This window comes from Coenobita brevimanus, chromosome 29 (genome assembly GCF_032717465.1).
Source record: "Coenobita brevimanus isolate Jiangsu-jjx chromosome 29, ASM3271746v2, whole genome shotgun sequence".
Taxonomy (NCBI): Eukaryota; Metazoa; Arthropoda; class Malacostraca; order Decapoda; family Coenobitidae; genus Coenobita; species Coenobita brevimanus.
In genome coordinates, this window is record NC_136982.1 from 20,262,213 (window position 1) to 20,288,262 (window position 26,050).

The following is a 26,050-nucleotide window of genomic DNA, read 5'->3' on the forward strand; positions in this document are numbered from 1 at the left end:
TAGATCCTTGGGTTCAGCATGCAGCACACAGATTTAACTCCAGGCATTAAGGATTAAGTAGTTTTTCTAAAAATTCGCTACCTTATTCCTAAAAAAAAAAAAAAAAAAAAAAAGTAAAAAAAACCAAACTGAACACCAAAATTGGATTGTCTCGGAAATGACTAAGGCCACAGTGAACATATGCATATCATTGGAAAGCAAAAGTAACATAAGCTGGCTTACAGTTTATAGTGTTGATGCCTATAATTTTATTTTTGAAACATGAGACAGTTTTGCTATGCTCCTAAGATACTTTTTACAGTAATGGAGGTAGAAGCAGACTTCATCACTAGGTAATAAAATCGCCAAAATTTAGGAAGAAAAAAATAGGTTACTGTATTAGGAAAGAAGTCGCATGAAGCTCCTGTGCAGTGAGAACACTGATAAGTAATTCCATGTAACTATTTTGGCTCAGTTACAGTCTTTCTTTCATGAGCTGCCTTCCTACCGAGACTCTTCTTCTCTCCCAGTGACCTCTTATGTGCTGAATAAATAGTCTGGTAGTCGCAAGAAAAAAAAAAAATCCCGTTTGAAACGGTACCATTAAAGCTCAAGAAAGATTGCTTGAACTTGGGGAGTAAGATCTTGGCCTACCTTCCATGTAACCTTTCATCGCTATAATCTGGGGTGCTGAAGATCGTACGATCGCCCAAACAAGTGAAGACTCGCTTTCTTTAAGTTTCAGACAAAACTCCCTGGATCTGGCAACTTGCCTGCCCTCGAAACTTAATTTATGGTGTTGAAGAAAAAAACGTTATTTGATCTTGCGAGAATATAACGTAAGGTTCTTCTCCAGTATTTAGATTAATTACATAGAAAGAGATATAAATATGAGGCATGCTTCCAGTCGCACCCAAGCGCTGGTGATGTAGGTTTTATGGCGATGAATACACTTATGAATGGTGAAAATTAGCCGAGAAGAGAATTTTTGGGGTGTGCCTGGTGCCCTCGTCCTCAGGTTTTCACAGTCCTCACGATTTAATGATACACTGGCCTGCCACCCACTCCCAGCAGCCCATGCATCAGTCATGACCACGCAATGAGGGAAGGTGTATCTCTACGTCCTACATTGTCACACCTTCCCTCCCCCCCCTCTTTTTTTTTTTTTTTTTCACGTACTTAGTCTTTAGTTCCCTTTACTGTCACTCTTGCTTTTGACTACCACCCTTTCATCTTCTATCATGAGACTGCCTTATACATTCTATTACATGTTGAAATTTCATTGTCAGCAGAAATGACTACCCTTATTACTTGGTCTAAAATTGCCGTATCTCCATCCTGAATGCCGAGTTGTAAAAATATACAAATACTAAATTATGATTCTAGTCAGAAGTGCCTTGGAAATTCTGTGGAGCCGTAGTATTGTCTTGCCTCCACTGGACTGCATGAGAAGCTGGAAAAGGACGAATGTGGGTCAGGTTAAGGAAAAAGAGTATAGTCGTACTCCAATAATTTCACATTTTCACGAAGTTCAGTGGATACCCTTCTTTGTGGCCTTTTATTACGCCATTGTTTGCTCACAGCACTCACGGTTTTGCACTTACGGCTTTGCTTTCCAGCCTAAATTTCATCACCCATATAGATTTAAATATGGATAAGAGTATACATTTGGATGTTTATTTCGTGATTTGATGACACTCGCGATTTGGACATTACTTTTAAGTACAGATTTCATTTAATGTGGGATTTCCCCCTCAGTATTGTTGATTTATGATGTAAAACAAACATAACGAGAGTTTCCAAGTTTTTACCCTAAAACTGTTGGGTGACAGGCTGTGAGTTTCATATTTCGTATGGCTAGAGACTCAACTTTAGTATATTGTGATTTTCTTTCACGGAATGCGAGATATACACATTGACAGCACTTATATATTGATTTTGGTGTTGTTTACCTAAATACTGTTCTTTCCAGTGTGCACTAAAGGAAATCAGTAGGCCGTGGTAGGTGTCAGATGCCACTTTCTGAGGGAAAGGTATTAGGAATACCTAATATGCATCTCATGACGCTGGTTACCCCGGGTGGGGCAGCTGCACTGTCCAGCTGGGAACCAGCCTTCCCCATATTTTGCTGCAGCTTGTTGTGGGACTAACACTGGTTCGACCTTCATGAGGTGTTGTCTACCCCAAGGGGACAACGGATCCTCAATCTGTATGTGTTTTGTACTACACTGTGCAGCACAGGTAAGATGGCCCCACAGAAGCAGTTGGCCTCCTGTGGTCAGTGAGTCTGCTTGGCCAGATTAATGTGAATTCCATAGATGGTAGGAGCATTTGCGAGTGTCTTTCCAGAAGACTGTGGGAAATTTGTATTTCATTCACTCACCTCTTCCAACCTAATTGTTGATTATGTTCGATGAGTGGGTCATAGGGGGACCCTCTAGCCTGCCTGAATATGCTGCATGACTCATTCATCCACTGGCTAACTTGGAGACATGATATTGACCAGTTTTTCCCAATTACCCCCCCTCCTCCTTTTTCTTCTGTGCCCAGCATGTTCAGCCACCAAAGTGATGTTGCCAGTCGCCCAGTGATACTTCTGACCAAAACTGCGAAAGGGGAAGATAGGAACTGAAACTGAAGCACATTACCCTGTCTCTCCCTATCCTACCCTGCATCTCCTTTCTCCACCCTGCCTCTTCCTACTTGCATTGTCCTTTACCCTACCCTGCCTTCCTTGACATGATTTGCCTTTCCCTACCATATACTGCCTCTCTTAACCCTACCCTACGTCCCCTCATAGAGGACACTTAGTGAAAGTGAGTGACGATCACTACAAAATGATTGCAAATTGTTATAGTGTTGCTCAGAGAGTGCTTCCGTGCCTACCCAGAGAAAGCTTTAGGAAACAATGTAAAGATCCTGTTAGAGACAATGGCAAGTGACATTGCACTGTGCTAAGCGCTAATGAAAGTGAATGTGATGTTTACTACAAAGTTACTTTGGATTACTATAGCTATAAGATCAAAGATAAGTACTTACAGAGACAAAATTACCATGAAGTCCATTACTAGAAAAACGAAATTAAGTACTACATTTTTTCCCTATCATGGCAATTCCGCATTATGTTACTTGAGTACCTTGTAAATGATTTTGTACTAATAAATGATAATATTTTGCGATAAATATAGTGACAAAATGCAAAAATTTTAGAGATATAGCGAGAAAGAAAGTTACGACTATGTACTGTATATGCGTCAAGTGCGAGGTCGGCCTTTGTTTGGGAGAATGCTTTCATGCCTACCACATCTCCGATCACTTCTAAGTGTCAGAAAATATAAATCTGTGTCCACATCGTGTTTCAACTCAGTGGAATAATGAGTATTGGGACCATGGTGAATGACACTGCAGTACGCTACACACTAGCAAAAGTGAAAGTGATGCTTGCTACGAAGTTATCCAGGATCGTTATAGTTTTATGAGACCAAAGATAAGAACTAACAGAGCTAGAAAATTTCCTTGTAAGTACATAACTGGTAACATGTGGTAGAAAAATAAGTAAATAAGTGACTGTTGTTTGTGAAGGCAAGTGCTACATTTCTGCCTCACGTAGCCGTTGCATAATTGCAGTGAAATGACATGAAATCCCTTCCCATTTTTTTGTCTTTGCACAGTTTTGGGTAATGTATGATTTGTGAATAGTTATATCATTATCTTGACATTTATCAGGTGCACTTACGCTCTACCATTATGTAATGTACAGGAGAGAGAGAGAGAGAGAGAGAGAGAGAGAGAGAGAGAGAGAGAGAGAGAGAGAGAGAGAGAGAGAGATGATTACAAGTTTCACTGCCCTGACTTTGTCCCCATCATTTTTGGAACACTGTCATCCCTACATTTTATTAAATATTTTTACACTTGTTTTACTTTTTTATAGCCCCAATGTAATAAAGCTCCAAAGGCTTTTGCAAGTTATTCAGATTAAAAGCTCAATAATAAGTGATTAAGGTAGGCTCTGACTAACCTGCTTCTCTTCGAAAAGCCTCTTGAGCTGATTGAAATCATCTGGAGAATGTACTGAGAATGAACATTGAGAGAGCTGTTGTTCTTGTAATATTTACCCCAACAGTGGTGGGGCACAGGCAAACAAGAGAGCCCGTCAGGTAAAAAGGCATAGCATGGCAGGCAATGGCAGACGAAGAAAGGCGGCAAGGGCAGGAGACGACTAGGTGGAAGAGTGAGGCCAGCTGCAAATGGTCGACGAGGGCAGGGCGGAACTGGTAGAGCAGGGTGGGAAGACGTGGCGCTGATGGAGGGGGCGCCGACGACGAGCTGCATGTCGAAAACCACCCCGATGCTGCTTTCAACCCCTTGCCCTTGATGTACTAGGGCCGTACATGTTCGTAGATGCTCGCCCAGCTCAGCAGCCGAGGAGGGAAACCCAGTCACGGTCGTATGGAGAGAAGGCCCTGGTCCAGATGGTGGGGGAGGGAGGGTCATCGGCCGTGGTCTACTGGTGGAATGGCGGAGGAGCCTCGACCTCCTGGTGGGCGGATCTAGGTCCTCAAACTCCGGTTGGAAGGGACAGGTCAAACCTCCTCGGTGCTTCAGGGAACTGGTCCCACCGTGGACTGGGGTGGAGGTGTTCACACAGTGAGAGGTGGGCTGCTAGTGTTGAGAGAGCACAACATCCACACCTTGCACTAGGTCTATGACCGATCTTTTGACTTAACTCCTTGATATTAATGTTTGACCGATTGTTTTGAAACCTGAGATTCTTCATCCTTGAATGACCATGATCCCTTCCACTAAGTTTGGTTCGAATTGGATGAACAATTTTTAAGGCGACCTTGTGTTGTAACCTGACCTTTATCATTTTGTTCTCAAGATTGAACAATTTGTTTCACGTCTGACCGCAGATCGTTCTTCAGTTTAATCCAAATAAAAAAAATAAAATAAAAGTACTGAATGTTTGACACTGTTCTATGGCCTTTATTTGGGGCAATTGCTCTCAAAACTAAAACAATTAAACATTTGCTCACCCTTTACTTTCTACCAAGTTTTGTCTATATCAGTTCAAATTCGCCAAAGTTGGCCAATTCCTGCCCTATGACCATTTTAGGACTCTACCCACCATGCTTCCCCATCAGCGGTGAATGAAATTTCTTTGTCAAACAACCAACGATCAGAAAAGAATATGGAGAAAAACGGAATTTTGCCGATTGTGTTTTAGTTATATAGAATGTCTCCCAGAACTCTGGAATGTGGCTCTTCAGAGTTGAATGGAATAGTTTGACAGCAGCAAGAATAAAACAGAAAATACATCCTCGGTCTCAAATTGTTAAGGCTACGTCTGTCTTTTTTCATTCCTGTTGCTTATCTCTTTCCATTCTTTAAACATGGCATCCATTCCCCTCTCTCTCTCTCTCTCTCTCTCTCTCTCTCTCTCTCTCTCTCTCTCTTTCCATGTTAATTTTACCGAAAAGCTCATTTTGAACTCTCCATTTTATTTCCTTCACCCATTGCCTACCCCTCACTCCACCCCCTAGCTCTTACCTTCTCCCGAGTTTTACGCATCGTTTCAATCCTTCCGTTTTCTTGAGTTAGCCCTCAGGTTGTTACCCTCTCTTGACCCTCACCTTCTTCTCTTGTGTTTCCATTCTCCCCCACTTTCTAGATTGTTGTCTGAGGTATAACCCATGTCATTATGATATAGTTTTAAAAACTAAATCATGCTACTAAGAGAGTTTTACTTAAATCTTAGACTCCATGTTGTAGGCTAATAGAGGGGTTAATGGAAAGTGTCTTTTTCAACATAGTTACCAGCCGTTTCAATAAAGCTAAAATTAATAAAATAACTTGGTGCCGGTAAAAGCTCAGAGCAACAGTCATCGCAGGATGGAAGCTAAGAATTCCGTTAGCATTATTCTATGTCTACCCGACTGGAACAAGGTTTGAGCCATGTCTCCCTGTCGGCTGTAAGAGTACTATAATTAACCCTTCGAGCTTGATGACCTCTTTCTTCATTTTATTGGCGCTACCCTATCTCAGGACACTTAGTTGGTAAGGTGCTTCCTTAAACTAAATAAATTTCTCTGGTATGAGCAAAACTGCCATTTATGTGGCGTCATATGGGTGAAAGGGTTATAATTTTCCGTAGGTGTTAATCGGTGTCTTTCCTCTTCTCCCACAGTCCCTCCCGAGCGTCCGTACCTGGTGTATGGCGGTGCCCAGTTGGCAGCCGGTGCGAGGCTGACCACACGGGAGGGCAACACACTCACCCTGCACTGTGTGGTGAACGGAGGCAACCCAGCACCACAGCTTACATGGCTACTGGCTTCCAGGGACGTCACCACAGCAAGCCAGGTGAGGCAGAAAACAGTTTGAGCCAGGTGATTTAGCCTATACAGTATACAGTACCAGCTTAAGATGTTACTCCCATGATACAAGGCTTAACAGATCTCTCTCTCGCTCTCTTTCTCTCTAAATTTAGAGAGAGAGAGAGAGAGAGAGAGAGAGAATTTTTTTTTTTTTTTGCCTATCGACCATTGAGGCCGGAGCCTCTGGTCATTAAGGCAAATATATATATATGTATATAGATTGACACATATATACTTATATATACGAACATATATATATACATACATACATACATACACACATCCATGCATATGAACATACACACTTTCATGCACACGTACATATATATATATAATAATTTTCATTTTATTATTTTTTTTAGTTTAATTTTTATTATTTTTATTTATTTTTTATATTTTTAACCTTATATTACTTATAATCAAAAATACCTAATCTAAATACCCAAAAACTAACCACCTAACAAGCAAATCACTAACCTATACTAATTCCTAAGAGACAAATAACTAGACCTACACTAATGTTAAAAAAGCCTCGACCAAGAGAACACCATCGACTGCAGATATGTAATGCCTTTCTACATTACATACCTGCACTCATCACCTGGTGACTGTCAGTCGAGGCACAACCTAATATAGGGGACATCAATATATGAAAGGGAACCAGACGAGTCAGGAACATTTCCATATACGTCAGCTATCGTCCCTAATTAGAATAAGTTAAGCAAGATAGTATAATGTATTTACATAATTTGTACAAAAAGTGAAGAACCTCGCCCAGCAGACCACCATCGACTGCAAGTGCCCAATACCTTCCTATATTGCACACTTGCACTCATCAGCTGGTGACTGTCAGGCGAGGATTTTGGCTTAATGTAGGGGACATCTATATTAGAAATAGATCGGTGGGAGGAGGAACTATTTAAAATATGTCAACTGTCAACCCTACTTAATATTACAACATATGCATATTTACCGTTGATAAAAACCATAACCACACAGTAAAAAAGTCACATCACTCTGATCAGTCCGGTCTCTCTCAAGAAAGCCATCAATTTATCAGTCATAACAATGTCCCCATCACCCAGGATGGTGGAAAGGGTGAAGGGGACGTCTACTGCGCCGCAGTAATTTATAAGTGAAGCACGTTCACGAATAAATCTCCGACAGCGCAGGATGATATGACTGATAGATAACACTGTATTACAGATGTCACAGTGCGGTGGGAAGCGTCCTTCCATATATGGTTTCATGTGGGTTAAAATGTTGGCATTGAGCCGTAACCGTGCCAACACTTTTTCTTCTAGGCGACTGGGAAGGTTGGCAGTGTCCCAGTCGCCCAGGTATGGCTTACAAGTTGGAATATATAGTCTGGTCCACTGACCTTGCCACAGAAGATTTATTGATTTCTTTCCGAGAGATAGACTCGACCGTAGATCATGAGGAACGTCCCAAGTCTCCACGAGCTCTACAGCCGACTTTGCAGGTAAGTCAGCCTGCTCATTGCCGTAGATACGACAATGACCAGGCACCCAGATCAGCGTGAATGACTTGCTGCATGAATGCAACTTATTAATGATGCAGCCCTGGATCTCGTGAGAGTCCGTAGTGCAAGATGCAATTGCCTGAAGGGCTGATTTTGAATCTGAAAATATGACAAATGAGTCATGCCTAGAATTGAGAGCATAGTCTATGGCTTTGTCAATAGCAAAAAGTTCTGAAGTAAACACAGATGTATGAGTCAGCAACCAAAACCTGAGGGCACATTCAGTCGACCACACACTTGCACCCACACATTCACTCGACTTGGAGCCGTCGGTGCACAATTGATGGGACCCCAAGTGTCGAACAATGATGTTACGAAACAAGTGGTGGACCTCCGCCTCTGGCGCCTTGGCCTTTGGTACTGGGAGCCATGTAACATCCACTGTAAAGCCGGGTGGCTCCCAAGGCGCTATATTTTTAAGCACCAACTTGTCACAGTCACTGGGGTCCACACCAAGCTCCTGAGTCGGTAAATGGAGGCGAACGGCAAGTGGCTGACGCACCCCCCGCAGAAGATGGTGGTATTGATGCAGGGGGGTACAGGCCACAATGCCGATATTACTTTTCCTAAATGTCCTTACGCCGTAGGACAAGGCCAGGTGGTCACGGCGAATACAGAGGGGAGGCACATTCGCCTCCACTTCCATCCAAGCCACACGGGTACACCAGACAGCTCCAAGACACATTCGCAAACATTTATTCTGTAGCACATCCAATCCTTTCAGAGTGGCATCGGATGCCGAGCCATACACCTGTGCGCCATAGTCTAGCTTCGATTAAATAAGGGACTTATACACCATTAATAAAGGTTTTCTGTCGGCACCACAGGTAGTACCCGCTAGGTACTTGAGGACATTTAACGGTTTATCACAACGAGCAAGCAAAGTATTAACGTGAAGTTTAAAATTCAGTCTACGATCAAAATGTATTCCTAAAGATTTTACAGAATTTTGAAAAGGTACCACCTGATTATCCAAAGTTAAGCACAAATTAGGTATGTTACGATTAGTGAAGACTATAACGGCACACTTACGGATGGAAAACTTAAATCCCCACTGCAAGGCCCATTGGTGGATGGAGTCAAGGGCTGCTTGAATCCGCCCAGCCGAAAATTGTGCATTACGGGAAGAGTGCCATATTGCACAATCGTCAGCGTAGAGCAAGTATTTAAGATTCCTCGGGATGGGAGCTAATGACAGAATATCATTGATCATAATACTAAATAAAGTAGGACTAAGCACACTTCCCTGCGGCACCCCGTTTTCCTGGATAAATATATCCGATGTTACGTTACGGGACAATTTGACAGAGAAAGTCCTGTCCCTTAAGAAATTTGAAATAAAAATAGGCAAATTTCCTCTTAAACCATAAGCAAAGAGCTTCATTAGTATACCGTGTCGCCATGTCATGTCATAGGCATTATGGATGTCCAAGAACACCCCTATCATGAATTCTTTATTGGCAAATGCCTCTGCAGTACAATGCTCCAAATTTATTAAATGATCTAGTGAACTTCTGTATTTACGGAAGCCACATTGTTGATCATTTAACAAATTCTTCGACTCTAAAACAAAAAGAAGCCTATTGTTTACCATACGTTCCATGACCTTACATAGACAAGAAGTCAACACAATAGGACGAAATGAGGTGGGATTCATAAGACGACCAGCCTCTTTGGGTATTGGTATGACGTGCGCAAAGTGCCATGAGTTTGGGAACGTTCGAGACGCCCAAATCTCATTGTACAATGCTAACATCTTAATCAGGTTGTCCTGATTAAGATGCTGGATCATACCGTACGTGATGGTGTCTGGTCCAGGGCTGGTGTCTTTACAGGATTTAAGGGCAAGGAGCAGTTCATCTAGCGTAAACTCTTGGTTGTAGGGAGTCTACGTCTTCTGTGGCAAAGTCAATGGTCCGTAGCTCAGCCGTGCGTTTATGATGTTCGGAACGCGGATCATAATTGGCTGAGCTACTTACATGAGAAAAACTCCTGGTGAGGATGTTAGCAACATCCACGGGCTCGTCATAGATTATATTATCGACCTTCAGTGTGGTAATTGGGAAGTATGGGCCTTTATTATTTATATTCTTATGGTGGACCAGACTTTACTTAATGGTGTTGTACGAGTCACCGTGGACACAAAGGACCACCAGGAGTCACGTTTGGCCCTTATTATTCTCCTTGCCTCAGCCCGTGCCTGTTTGTATGCAATAAAATTTATCTCAGTGGGCTGACTATCAAAAATCCTGTATCTCCTATTGCGTTTTCTTAATACTTGTCGGCAATCCGGCGTCCACCAATGTGCTCTATGCTTTGCATGAACTGTAGAAGTCTTGGGAATAGCAGCATCAGCTGCGTGTAATATGGATTGGATTATATTTTCGACCTTAACATCTATGGTCTCCCCAGATATATCTAAATTGGCGATCCTTGAGAAGGATCCCCAATCTGCTTTCTTATAGTTAAATTTTGGAGGTGGAGGGTCCGAAACGATGTCGCGTGTATAAGAAAGACAGATGGGTAAATGATCACTTCCCAAGGAGTCGTCATAAGGATTCCATAAAAAATCTTCGTGTATACCAGGGGAGGCCAAAGATAAGTCAATGGCCGAAAAATTACCAGTACGATCATCTACACGAGTCGCTCTACCATCGTTCAGAAGACAGAGGTTGGACTGTAGTATTAGGTCGGCTACTTGCTCTCCACGACCATCAATCCTCAAGCTACCCCATTGATAGTGATGGGCGTTAAAATCGCCCAACACTAACTTATTCCCAGGGAGATGTTCAACTAGTGAATTTAAAGCATCACTATCAATGGGGCCATGTGGAGGACAGTACAGAGAGCAAATAGACAGATCCGTGTTATTAAATGTTACTCTGCATGCGACCGCTTCCAGAGTAGAATTTAGAATCACTTCCGTTTGTTGGTGTGATTTGTGTGTGTATATGGCGACTCCATTACCTTCATATCCTATATACGAGTGGTAGTGTTTTAACTGTGGGGGATCAGGGTGATCCTCCAGGCACGTCTCCTGTAAACAAACAATGTCTGGCCTGTGTATAGAAAGCAAGATTGCTATATTGTGTAACTTATTCTCAATACCTCTACAATTCCACTGTAGTATAGTGAATGCAGCGGTTTAAGATTTTCGAGGGTGGCCAGTGTGCTTAGTTTTTTTATGCCCCCCGCGACCAGGCGAGTGGCTACAGGGGGACCTTTCCCGGTTCTTACTCATGGAAACCTCCATATTCTCATCAATTACTAGGCTCCCAGACTCCACTGAGGAAGAGCTATTCTTTCTCTTCCTCGCTGGACCAGGAGCGGGAAGGACATGAGGACGTGACTGTTTAGTGAGGGTGGTCAAATTAATCTTGTCAGACTTGTCTGGCTTCGATTTTGGCCGCACTGACTGCGAAGGAGCAGCGGCAGCCTGGGAGTAGGAAGTAGCAACAGGGATGTCCGTCAGAGAGTTGGAGCGTACAGGAGGCTTAGACTGAGAGGTAGGGCATGGGGCATGTGGAGCGAATGTTAGGTCAGTCTGTGTCTCAACGGTGCACATCACGGGTCGGGACACAACCGCCGCTGCATAGGAGATATTAGGCTTGGGAGTTGCATGCAGCTCCTTCACCTTCTTCCTAGCATCGTAGAAGGAAATGCCCTGTGTTACTTTTACTGTGCAGACCTCCTTCTCCTCCTTCCACTTGGGACAAGCCCTCGAGGAAGTGGAGTGAGCATCCTTGCAGTGAAAGCAGCACTCGGTCTCGGATGTACAGTTGTCAGCAGAGTGACCCACAGCCGCGCACTTAGCACACACGATGTTGGAAGCCCGACAAGCCTTTTCGTGATGTCCATAGAGCTGACATTTTGAACAACGAAGGGGGTTCGGGATGTATGGTCTAACATTTACAATTTCGTATCCAACCTTCACATTGGCTGGAAGAGATACTTTGCCAAAAGTGAGAACAACTGTTGCAGTCTTCGTCCTTATGCCTTCCGAGAATCTGGTAATGAACCTCGCCTCTATGACATCTTGCTGAGAAAGTTCCTGTACAATTTCTTCTTCCTCCATAAGCACAAGATCCCTGCAGGTGATAACACTCTTGCAGGAATTCATGGAGTGGGGGATCGTTGTTTGGACATCGTGACAATGGAACTTCCTCAGTTTAAGCAAATCCTTGACCTGAGCTGAATTCAATATTTTTACGAGGAGGTCTCCACTCGCAAGTTTTTTCACTTGTTCCACCTCTCCTGGACACCCATCAATCACTTTCTTGATGATGAAGGGATTGAGGCTGGACAGGGGAGTGGAACCAACCGCATGAATCAATACACACTCGACATTATTTACATGAATGTCAAGGGCGGGTACATGTCTGGGGCCGTTCAGTCTGGGGGCAGTCCGTCCGTGCAGCAGTCGGGGGTCGGTCAGGACTACCTCCCCCCCGGAAGGGGAGGGAGGCAGTAGTGGCGTCCGCCATAGTTACCACTTCCCCCGTGAGGGGGAAGTGGGAAGAAAGAGAAAAACAACCAAGGGAGAAATTGCCCGGGGAAAACACACCTATGGTCGTACCATTCTAAAGTGGCGGTTTGGGTGGGGCACGAACCTCTGTACAGTGTTGCCACGTTTTCCATACTCGCGATGCCTCTCTCTCTCTCTCTCTCTCTCTCTCTCTCTCTCTCTCTCTCTCCTGGGGGGATGTGCATCACCCTAGAGAATTTTGTTTCTTTTATATCTTATAAACTTGTGCTTTCATTTCTTTATTTTGTTTTTTATTATATTATTGTTTTACATATGACGCCAGATGACCTCGATGTTACGGCGCTTTTTCATTCAGTCATTCTCGCCCTCCTTCTTTCCCTCCCTTCATCTTTCCCTCAGCTTGACAATGCACTCAACACTGCCCCTGGCCTGCCTTCTCTCTCTCTCTCTCTCTCTCTCTCTCTCTCTCTCTCTCTCTCTCCTGGGGGAGATGTGGGTCAATTTTGTTTCTTTTATGAGTGACTTATAAACTTGTGCTTTCATTTCTTTATTTTGTTTTTATTATATCTATGTTTAAAAATATTATTGTTTTATATATGGCGCCAGATGACCTCCCTGTTGTGGCGCCATGATTTGTTTTCATTCAATCACTCTCTCCCTCCTTCCTTCCCTCTTTTCCTCCATCTCTCACTCAGCTGCACTCAACACTGCCCCTGGTCTGCCTCCCCCCCCCCCCCTTTCTTTCTCGTCTGTGGTATTTTAGGATACATTTTGATTATTTTCTTTTACGTTATAATGTACATATTGTAAATTTGACTTTATTTCCACACCACCCAGGAGGTTAAAGTCTTGGCGCGTTTTTTTTAAGAGGTGTCCCCAAACAGGCCTATTCCTCTATCCCTCACAGATGACCAGGTCGGACTGGGTGTGTGTGAGTGTTGCCGCTCACGAGGGTTTAATGTATATATTTTTTTTACTAAGAAACTGGCATATTTTTGCTTATATTCCTGCACATTATCTTATAATCATAATTGTGACATTATTACCAACCCCAGAAAGACGGTAACAGCCAATAAAAGTGACTACTTTTATTTAAGCAACACTGTAAAATAATTATGCCACGTTTCTGTATTACCGTATAAATATTTTACGCATAATCAGTTTACTGTTCTTTCATATATTATAATACACACGTTACCGTTATATTCTTATGTGTTTATCTTATTGTGATGCCTATTACATATATCAGAGCCGTTCACATAGCGGGTATGGAACACGTGGCACCACTGTACAGAGGTTCGTGCCCCACCCAAACCGCCACTTAAGATTGGTACCACCATAGTCTGAGATTACCCTCTCAAACCACTCTCGGGAGGACGCGCCTGTGTGTGACTCACACCCCAGAGCGATCAGTGGGGGGTACACTCCAGAGGTGAGTAAGCAAAGGCAATTCAGTAATTAGATATAGACACCTACTATATCTACTAAGGCCAGGGAGGAAAATGAGGTCTAGCTAACCTAACTTTATTGAAAAACGCACTAGTGGCGAACAAAAGAAAAAGCTAACGCCGGTGAGGCAACCCTGCAGCTAGAGGAGAGCTCAGAAACACGTCTTCCTTCTCCACGACCATTCATCAAAGTCCCGAGAGAGAGAGAGAGAGAGAGAGAGAGAGAGAGAGAGAGAGATAGTCATCCCAAGACACTGCTGAGTTGTTATCGGGTCACTAGTAGTATATGTTCATTCTAACGCTTCCGTATATTAGCAGTCTGTCGGCTCAGCCAATGATATATGCAGACTCTAATGCACAACAAAACAGCATTTACAACACAATAGCTATGACATGCATCGCTCGTCCAACAAAGACCTCTTCCCTCTTTATACTTTGCTAGCTTTGTTAAAGATAGATTTTCGTTATTAGACTCCCTCCATGAAGAAAATTCGTCTTTGATGTATATATATATATATATATATATATATATATATATATATATATATATATATATATATATATCTGTATGTATGTGTGTGTGTGTGTGTGTGTGTGTGTGTGTGTGTGTGAGAGAGAGAGAGAGAAGATATATATATATATATATATATATATATATATATATATATATATATATATATATATATATATATATATATATATATATATATATATATATATATATATATATATATATATATATATATATATAGTAAAAAATTTCGATAAAGCGGACAGACTCAGTGTTACTGGATAGTTGACTCATAATTATATATATATATATATATATATATATATATATATATATATATGTGTGTGTGTGTGTGTGTGTGTGTGTGTGTGTGTGTGATACAGTAAAAGGTTTCGATAAAGCAGACAGACTCAGTGTTAATGGATAGCAGACTCATGATTCTCAATTATCACCTCTCACCTTTCGTCTTCTCCCTCATCCAGAAACTTGTTCCAACATTTTGGCAATTGAGGAAAGGATAGCCGGAACCCATCTACTGTGACGCTTTATTGACGCTCATTGTTTCATATTAGGTGTCTTCATTCGCTTAAGAGCAATGGTCTTTTATCACAAGCTTCAGTTTGGGGAACGACGGGAAACCACAGTGTTTAATTAGGTGAATAAGGTGGATATGAACCATGAAATTTTCTCTGCCAGCTCATGCAGTGCTGTTGGTGTTGCCGCTCAGCTCTGATCAAGCCAGGCCCAACAAACCTGTCTCCCCTAGGTAAGCAACTACCCCTATAGCATGTGTTGGGCAGTGTTCCATTATGTGTATTATGTTGTGGGCCTATTCAGCAAGCATGGCACGTGCCATCTTTGATTCCACCAGGCCAGATATCATCTGGTAACTGAGGAGTGATGGGTGATCTCCTGATCAGAGCTTATCTAGTTGGATTTAGTCAGCTCATTTTAAGATTACCTCCTATGGATGGAGGTTAGGAAGAAGGGCAAGAAGTATACACTGTGATCGAAGTGTTGTATTGCCCCCAACTCATCGCTAGTATTAGACTGTCTGAAGGCATGATTTGTTGAGGAGGTTCTGGCAATGTTTCTGTGGTGATTGATTTATGTACCTGTTTGTGTTGTATGGCTCTGTGGTATGACATGGGTTCTGTGTATTAGGGCAAGCTAACACACAGAATTGTATGCCTCTCATGTGAAGACATAAACAGAGAGGACTTTGGCTTATAATATAATTCAGCTGTGGGGACAGTATTACTGCAGCCAATGATGGGTAGATTGTTGTTCTGTATGGTCTGGTAGGCATTGAAATGGATATTAGATAAGATGGGCACCCATGTTGGGAAGGCATGGGATGTCACCGATGGTAACGTCATCTGTAGAGAAGACAATGTTTGTGGGCAGTTAGGGTGTAGGAATGTCGTGCAAGCATAGGCCGAAAAGTGTGGGTGAAAGAATGGAGCCCTATGGGGTTCTGTTAGATAAGTTTAAATGTTCGGGATGACTTACCCTGGAGTGTTGCATGTGCATGTCTACCAGATGAGTAGTTGGCAGTCCAACATTTTATGTTTTTCTCCAAGTTTGTTTGCGGATTCTGATGATAAGTTTGTGTCAGGGGATGTCATAAGAGGCTTTACTTATCTCTACAATTTTAAGACGTGTTTATGGTGCGGATCTCCTAGAACTGATGATGTCAGACGCATGCTGCATTAATTAGGTTGATTATAACGGTGTTTGTGGAGTTCTGTGCTCTAAAGCAATGTTGTGAGCCAGCAATGGGGACATGAGGCGTGAATATGTTAAGAATTAGGCATTTATTTCTCTTGGATGGCATGTTGTTTTATGGGACAGAACGAGGAGGGGAGTGATGGATTCTTCTTTGGTTATTAGTACTGATAATTTACCTCCGTTAGAAGGTATATGTTTTTTCTCGCATTGATTGGGTTGTCTGTTTGCCCATCTGTCTGTTAACAGGAAAAAACTGAGCCACCCCCTGCTGAAGTGATGCAAGTGACACTTCAGTCAAAATTTAGTTTTCACTTGCATCGAGTAGTACAATAATAGCTCTATGTGAGGTAAGTTACCCAAAGTGATTAAGGGAAGTGGTATGGTCATAAGGTCCATAATCCTACACAAAACCACGATTTTTTGGAGGAAATGCTGCACGACTTTACTTTCCGATCTGTAGTAAGGCAAGAGCCCGGGAGAGTTGCCCAACCAATCAGCACGCTAGCATCATGGTGCCCACCAGCCAATGGGTGTGCAGCACGGCCATCAGTCATAGCTCCTGCCTCATATGAACTGGTTTACTTTTTTTTTTTTTTTTTTTTGATTAAGTGAAGTACCCAAGAGAAAGCCTTAGTGTTAAGAAAAAAATAATAAGAATCATATTATGAAAGGAAAGTCATTTTTTTAAGTAACAAGCAAGTTGTGTGTACGTGTCTAAATAAGAGAAAAATATTATTTTCAAAAGTCCTTACAAGTGTTCCCTTACCTAATTTTATTTTGTTTATGAGAAAATATAAATCAGTGTTGACCCTTTGTGAAAAGGGGATTCTAAGACTATGATTAAATGAAGTACCCAAGTGAAAGCCTGTCTAGTTGTGTTAAGCTAGGGTTAAGAAACAAAAAATTATGAAAGGAAAGTCATTACTATTTTAGTAACAAGCAAGTTGTGTGTACGTGGCTACATAAAAGAAAAATATAATTTTAAGAAGTCCTTACGAGTGTTACATTACCTACTGTATTTTTTTTTTTACAAGGAATTATTATTCAGTGTTGACCCCTTATGCCAAAGGGGGTTCTACGACTATGGTGAAGTACCCAAGAGAAAGCGTTGGTGTTAAGTTAATGTTAAGAAAAAATAATAATAAGAATATTATGAAAGAGGTCATTATTTTTTTGTTTTGTAAAAAGCAAGTTGTGTGTACGTTGCTACATAAAAGAAAAATATTATTTTGAGAAGTCCTTACGAGTTATACATTACCTATTTTTTTAAATTTATTTACGAGAAAATAATATTCGCGTATTATGAAGAGGAAATTATTAAGTACTGACATTCAGAACATATTATTAAGTAGTACGGTAATAAGACAAGCACAGTCACATTTGTTAATATTATTATCAGGGTCATTGTCTTGCAATGCCTTGGGTAGGCCTGCAGTCTTCAACAACCAGTGCTTCTTCGGAACCCAGTGTATTTGATTCCATATCCACTCAGTTGGGTAATCTTGACTTTGGCACCGAAATTATCATTTTGGGTGACTTTAACATACACAATGTTGAATGGTTATTGCATTCTGCCCGGACTGATGACACTGGTCTAGAGTGCGAGCTGTTTGCGGAATCGTTTAATCTCACCCAGTTGGTAAAGCAACCAACCAGAATACCTGATAATCCTGACCATAATGCCCATCTCTTGGATTTATTCTTGACAAATAATCCAGATCAATACAGGATAGAGGTACTGCCACCACTTGGATCCTCTGACCATAATCTCATCAAAGCCTCATTAGTTAACCCTCCCACACCTCCCCGTTCTGAACCTGTCAGGGTGACCTGATGGCTGTCTGGGATGGATTTAGAAATTATCTTGCTGATGTTCCATGGCAGTCTTTCTTCTCTAGTGATCCCAATTCTACCCAGTCCCACATTTGCGACTTAATACTAGCTGGTATGGATTTATTCATACCAAGTCAACACTTCACTAAAAGGTTGAACTCTCCAAAATGGTTTGATGGCAACTATGGCAGAGCAACAGCCCAAAAGTCATTAGCATATAACTCTTACTTATAATAAAAAACATCTGAATCACTCTCCCAATTTAAAATTGCTAGAAATCATGCAAAAGCTGTATTAAATCTATCTAAATCAAACTTTCTTCAAAAGCAAGCATCAGAACTACTTAACAACCCTAATGCCAATAGAATATTCTGGTCAACTCTTAATTCTTTCAATAATAACTTTAACAAGTCATCTTCCATTCTCCCACTAAAATCTTCAGATGGCAACATTACAAATGACCCACGTGGGAAAGCAAATATCTTTGCCAGTACCTTTGCCAGAAACTCTACCATAGACGATACCAGCCTGAATGTCCCAGTACTGGAACTTGATTCTCCTGAAATTACCCCACTTAAAATACACACAAGATACATAAAATCCATCCTAGACAATTTACCTACCAACAAAGCTCCAGGCCCAGATGGAATTCCGCCCATCATCTGTCCTAGCTAAATTATTCAGACTATGCATACGTACTTCTTTATTCCCAAATTCATGGAAAGAAGCCAATATCCACCCAGTTCCGAAGAAAGGAAGTTCGTCTGACCCCTCCAATTACAGACCAATAGCTGTCACATCTTCTCTTGGTAAGGTATTTGAAACTTTAATTAATAAGCTCATTGTTAAACATCTTGAATCCAACAACTTAATTAGTGATAGACAATATGGTTTTCACCACGAAAGATCCACCATTGACATACTCAATCTCTTATCCATCAATCAATTGATCTTTTTGGAGAAACTCATGCAGTAGCTCTTGATATCTCTAAAGCTTTCGACAGAATATGGCACCGTTCCCTGCTGTCCAAATCCCTTGCTATGGACTAACGTCTATTGTTCCTTTGATTTCTTCATATCTTAGTGACAGGAAAATAAGAGTAAAAGTAGATGATGTATATTCCAATTTCCACTCAATTAATGCTGGCGTGCCGCAGGGATCAGTTCTGGCGCCAACCCTATTTCTGGTTCATATTAATGATCTCTTATCTGTCACCCACAATCCCATTCACTCATATGCAGATGACTCAACACTACATAGTTCATTCACACTCAGACATCCATTTACAAAGTCTAATATCTATACCTCTCAACTCAGTACAGCCATCTCCATAAATCAAGATTTGTCTACAATCAGTGAATGGGGACAAAACAACCTTGTCTCTTTTAACCCGCCCAATCCCGACGTTTTCTGAGCTTTGGTCCGCCCCAGTCCCGGCTTTTTTGGACCATTTTTTTTTTTTGCTCAAACATTCGCTTTTGGTCAGAAACCAAGGAAAATCACAAAGAAAGGTGTCCCTTGGGTCCAAAAATGGCTTACCTGGGGCACGGAAGTTTGACAGGTACTGCCATGCTCTATGAGTAGTCTTTTCGCCGTACGTTTTCTATGGTGGCACGGGTACTATGAACTGATGCAGTATACGTTTATTATCATGTATTCATATGTTGGAAATATGTATACCAGAAGTATATTGGGTTTTATACAGAAAAAAAATGAGAAATAAGGTATGTACCATTGTGTGACCCTAGCAAAATCGGTCGATTATGTCACCGATGGATAACAAACATCGTTATTTCATCAGCTATTGTATTTTTTCATGTTCCATATTACTTCCACAATAACATCATACCATTTTCAACTTTACATAATTGTTTGTACATATTTTGAGGCATTATGACAAGAATTAGCATAAAAGTAGCGCTTATTTACCAAGTGAGATCATTTTATTTCATGCTTTTTTCAACTCAGATTCCATTTTTTCACCTTTTAGATTACTTATAATATATAACCCACTTACATGTTATACAATTAGTTTTATAGATGTACTTGCTTTACGAAAAGAATTAGCATAAGAATAGTGCTTATTTACCAAGTGACAACTTGGTCTTTCATGCTTTTTTCAACTCAGATTCTATTTTTTCACCTTTTTGATTACTTATAACATAACATATTACCCATTTACATGTTAGACAATTGCTTTTACAGAAATACATGCTTTATGAAAAGAATTAGCATAGAAGTAGCGCTAATTTACGTAGGTAAATCATGTCATTATTTTTTCACCTCTGAATTTATTTTCTCCCCCTTTATAGTACTTCTCACATTACATTCTGGCATTTTCCATGTTAGACATTTGCTTTCACAGTAGTACACGATTTACAGTAAGCCTTATCCTAATAGAGAGAGAGAGAGAGAGAGAGAGAGAGTGAGTTGGGATGGTGGTACACTGGGAGACAGCTTATCCCATAATTGGTGGGTAAATTTAGAGCCCTTGGGGAATTTCCCACTCCTCTTACACCGTGAACAGAATTACTGACTGTATGTTCTATAACTTTCAACTTAGACTATTTTTCAACTTACATACTAACTTTACAGTAACTATACCTTTCATGCTTTTTTCAACTCAGATTCAATTTTTTCACCTTTTTGATTACTTATAACATATAACCCATTTACATGTTAGACAATTGCTTTTACAGATGTACATGCTTTATGAAAAGAATTAGCACAGAAGTAGCGCTAGTTTACGTAGGTAAATCATGTCATGTCATTATTTTTTCACCTCTGAATTTATTTTCTCCCCCTTTATAGTACTTCTCACATTACATTCTGGCCTTTTCCATGTTAGACATTTGCTTTCACAGTAGTACACGATTTACAGTAAGCTTTATCCTAATATATATATATATATATATATATATATATATATATATATATATATATATATAAATATAGATATATATAGATATATATATAAAGATAGATATAGATATATAGATATATAGATATATATATATATATATATATATATATATATATAGAGAGAGAGAGAGAGAGAGAGACAGAGAGAGAGAGAGAGAGAGAGAGAGAGAGAGAGAGAGAGAGAGAGAGAGTGTTGCCTCCCCCACACCACTCTCGCTTTCACGAATCTGTCTGCGCTCTCCCGCCCCAACACTTTCACTTTCTGCTGCCCTAACCATCCCCACCAGTGGTTCCACTCTGGCAAAAATATATCTTTCAAGGGTTGGGTAAAAATCTTTCAAGATTGATAAAAAACTTTCAAGGTTGAGCAAATTAGTAGTAATAATAAATATTTCTACCTTAAACAGGAACTTTTTCACACATTAGAGCAATATAATATTAATTACACATAATGCTCTACAGAAAACCAAAGAAAACGAGCTTTCAAGGGGTAACACTAACTGATACTACCTTTCTCACTTCCAATATCTTGATTATTTTAAAGTAAATAAGACTATATTTTAACTTAATATCGCAGGAATCTTAACTATTAAGCAAAGGTTACATTAAAACACTTGTAAAAGTAAAAAAAAACTTATAATGTGAATTTTCATGAATCAAAGAAATGGAAATAATTATATTTGTTACACAAACAATAGAAATTAAACACTGCACTTCAATAAACTAAGACTTAAAGAGAATGTTTCCTTTATAATGTAAATAGGAAATTGATATTAATATAATAGTAGCAATTAGCCCTTGCATAACAGCTGATCACTGAAGGAATGTCTGCATAACTGAATGATCATCTTCACTGTCTGCTTCTACTGGATGTAATGACAGACTCCTTTCCTGCCTCAACTTCTGGAGGTACTCAGTGCTTCTTTGGTGACATCTGCCATGCTTTACATCCTCTATGATGTCATTTGGTGGTTCCCATGTAAAACACTTGGCGTTTTGCCGCGAAATAGCTTGTTTTGCTAGTAATCTGTTAGCCAATGTTCTAGTTTTAAGTCTATTGGTTTGTATTCATCATAATTCTTCTGCAAAGCTGAAGATGGAAGTAGTGAATGCAATAATAACAGTGTTTGGAATAAAAAGACGAACTTTGGAGAGGTAATTCACTGTGTAGCGTGGGGGTGGCTCAAACTGTAAGCAACGTATAGAGATCACTTAGTCTGTCACACTCACAGAGTGCCGTACAATAGAAAAGGGGAAAGGGGAAACTAAATTAAAAATACATTATGTGCGTGGGGGTTGTTTCCATCATTGTTCCTGTCAAAATATATGAAAAAATAAGCAAAATACATGAAACAAGATTTTTTTCAAGAATTTTGACTTTTTGCAATTTATATTTCAAGCTTTCAAGACGAGGGTCAGTATTTCAAGATCTTGAGAAAAATTTCAAGCAGTGGAAACACTGATCCCCACACCACTACTTCCTGCCACAGAACACATAGAAGGAACATACCTGTGGAACAGTCGCGATGTGGCGTCTGTCTCAGTCCCACGTGGCGATATCTTTTCCTTCCCCAGCCAGGAAAATATGCCACTATGTACAGCTTCCTCGTCCTCGTCCTCATCTGATGGTATGTGTTGCTGCCTAGATGCAGCACGTGATGCAGGCTGGCCGTCCCCTGCCCTCCTATATGTAATATATTTGACCTTCCTTGGGGAAGGGACCTCTTCATCACTGCTGCTGGTAACCTCCTCAGGCTGCATGTAATCGACATCGAGGGTGTCGTCGTCCAGTGGGGAATCACTATCCCCTGTAAAGGTATCCAGGGCAACTTGTATCTCCTCGTCTGACAGCCCACGACGCGCCATGTCTGACCTGGGTGACTGCTGACAGGTAAGTGGAGGATCACAGGGTCAGGTGGGGTTAATCTGGGTCTAGGGGATTATCTGCCTGGCGGCGAGTAGGTGAGGATTGCGTAGGCGGGCGAAACAAAATTCAGGCGCGAATTTTGAAAAATGTGAAAATTATGCAACTTGCAATGTTGCCGCATTAATTCACGTCGCCGGGACATGAGTGCACATCATATGCGGACGTTAATTCACGTCGCCGGGACGGCGCGGGTTAATGCTAGTAAAACTAAATATATACGGTTTACTAATAGACAGATATTGCCAGATTCGTACATTACCTTCAGTGCTACTAATATTCCCATCTCCAAAAGTATTGAAATTCTTGGCATCTCACTTAACAGTGCCTCAGCTGGACCTCTCATGTCAGATCACTTGCTAAAACCACTTCAAAGAAACTTGGATTATTGTACAGAGTCCATAACTTCTTTGCCGATGAGCAGTTAGCTATAATTTATAAGAGTCATGTGCTCTCTCAGCTTGAATATTGCTCACCCTTGTGGAAGGGTTGTGGAGAGGTTGCATTAAGACAACTAAACAAAATTCAGAATAAAGCTGTTAGAATCATTAACAACCCTGCCATTACACATAAACTACCTCCCCTGCAAGTAAGAAGGAATGTTGCCTCCCTTGCATTATTTTACAGATATTTTTTTTGTAAATGTTCAGACGAAGTTGCGTCCATGGTGCCACCTCTCCATGCCTTCCCTCGTGCTACACGGGCATCTGGTAGTGCTCATGACTGGAATGTCACTCAGCCATATTGCAGAACTTCTGCCTATCAGAATTCTTTCATTCCCCGAACTGCATCTCTCTGGAACTTGCTTCCCCAGAGTTGTTTCCCTCCAAATTTCAACCCACAACTGTATAAGTCTAACTGTTACAGATATTTTGTGAATAGAGGACACCAGTAATCTGGTGTATGGATTATTTTTTTTTACTCATTTGTTTTTCCTTCCTCCGTTCTGTTATTTATAAAAAAAAAAAAACATTCTGACAGTTTAAAACAACAGGATTATCAACCCTCCCCGTCCCGACCACTTTTCGACCACTGGTACCCCCCAATCCCGACCATTTTTCGACCTTTTTTTTTTTTTTTGCTTAAACTTTCGCTTTTGGTCAGAAACAATGGTCGGTGGCAAAGAAATTGGTCCCCGGGGTCCCTAATTAGCTTAACCAGGTATGCCTTGGTCCCACCTGGCCCCGTGTTCTCCCTAGGCGGTCTGAGCCTCAAACGTTTTCTATGGTATTATAAGTCTGGGCAACCAATGAAAGTAAGTAGAAATGAATTTATTACAAACATAAAAACGTGTGATAAAAGAGTATATTGGATTTTATACAAAAATAGAGGTGAAATAAGCATTGTACCATCATGCGAAACGAGCAAAATCGGCCAACTTGGTCACGATGAATCGCTAACATTCTAAAATCATGATACATATAATTTTTTTTACTTACATAATACTTCTACAATAACATTATACCATTTTACATTTTGTTGAACTGTTTTTACGTATTCACAGGCCTTTTGATAACATTTAGCGTAATGTTAGCGCTTATTTACGTAGTGAGTGAACTCGCTGTGACTGTTGTTTCAACTCGTATTGTGCTTTTTCTACTTACATAATACTTTTCTAATATTATTATACACTTTTCAACTTTATAGAACTGTTTTGAGATTATTTCAGGCCTTACGTAAATATATAGCGTAATAATAGCGCATAATAACACACACGGTGAAGTCGCTATGACAACTATTTCAACTTACAACCTATTTTTGTACTTATATAATAATTCTCCACTAACGTTGCACATGTAAACACTTGATATAATTGATATCACATCATTTCTGAACTTACGATGGAACTGAGCGTCATATTTGCGCGTACTTACACAGGGAGTGTTATCGCGATATCATTTGTTTCATCTTACACTAGTAATCAACTTATAAAATACCTTACTACTAACATTACAACATCTTCCACTGTATATAATTCCTATCACATACTTACTGACCAGAATGTGGGTGTACTCGTGACATCAATTATGACAACTTACAGTAATGTTAAACTTATACGTTTTATTCATGCTAACATTACACCCGTTTCCACTTTATTTCCTTGCTATCACATATTTACTGACCAGATTTACACAGTGGGTGTAGTTTTGATAACAATTCTTTCCACTTACACTAACCACGTCACCATCGTCCCCTTCGTCAGGGTGGGGAGGTGAGGGTGGTGGGGGAGGTTGGGGAGGTGGAGAGCGGCGCCTCTCATCACTCACACTTCTCTTCCCTCTCCCTTTTCCTTTACCCTTTCCCTTCCCTTTCTTTCCTTTCCCCACATCCTGGGGCTGTGGGGAGGAAGTTTGGGAATATTCAGGGGCGAAAGAAGTGCTGGGGAGTGACTCAACCTCCTCTCCCCTAGGCCTACGAGCACCACGTGCTCGTGCTGCCTCCCTCACACCACTTGCCCCTTCACCCCGCACTACCCCCACACCACTCTCACTTTCACCCCGTGCTGCCGCCACAACACTTTCCCTTTCTCCCAGCAATCCCACCACACCACTTGCCACTTCCCCAGACAAAGTACTTTCACCATACCTTATGTGTCGTCTCGCCCCACCTTCTGATCCTCGTGGTGATATTTTCTCTTTTCCCAACCACGCGGCGATATCACGTCCTAGGCCTCCGTCATCCTCGTCGTCCTCATCCTCGTCCTTATCAGATTCAGGATGGAGAGATAGCTTTGCATGTGGTTGGCGAGCAGGCTGGCCTTCCCTTGCCTTACGGTATGTCACATACCGCGTTTTTCAGGGCGAAGGGACCTCCTCATCACTGCTACTTATTTCTTCCTCTGGCTGGACGTAATCGCGATCCACCACATCATCATCGAGTGGAGAATCACTGTCTCCAGTGAAGGCTTCCAGGACGGATGCGATTTCCTCGTCTGAGAGACCTTTCCGCGCCATGTCTGACCTGGGTCACTGCTAGCAGGTGAGTGACCGAGACAAGGGCGAGCGCGGGTCATGCGGGGTCTAGGACGACGCCCGCCTGGCGGCAGGTAAGGGAGGCTTGGGTACCCAGGCGAAACGAAAATCTCGCACGAATTTTGAAAATTGTGGAAATTATGAACCTTGCAATTGCAGGACGTTGAAGTACGTCCCCGGGATTAGCTGTGACAAAACGTGAGGACGTGGAAGTACGTCCCCTGGACGCCGCGGGTTAATAGGTAAAGGAAGCCATGTTTCTATACATGCAACTCTGACAAATCTTCGTATGTTGAGTGAAATCGTATGGAGGTACCAAAAATATA

General features: G+C 41.2%; 1 protein-coding gene across 1 annotated transcript in view; it reads left to right on the forward strand.

Annotated features, from left to right (window-relative positions):
* Positions 1 to 26,050, forward strand: part of LOC145394982 (cell adhesion molecule 3-like) — a 414,549-nt gene that overhangs the window by 251,984 nt on the left and 136,515 nt on the right. Inside the window, exon 4 of the mRNA XM_080268731.1 lies at positions 6,167 to 6,339. Coding sequence (XP_080124857.1) covers positions 6,167 to 6,339 — 173 coding nt within the window. The remainder of the gene's footprint in view (positions 1 to 6,166; positions 6,340 to 26,050) is intronic.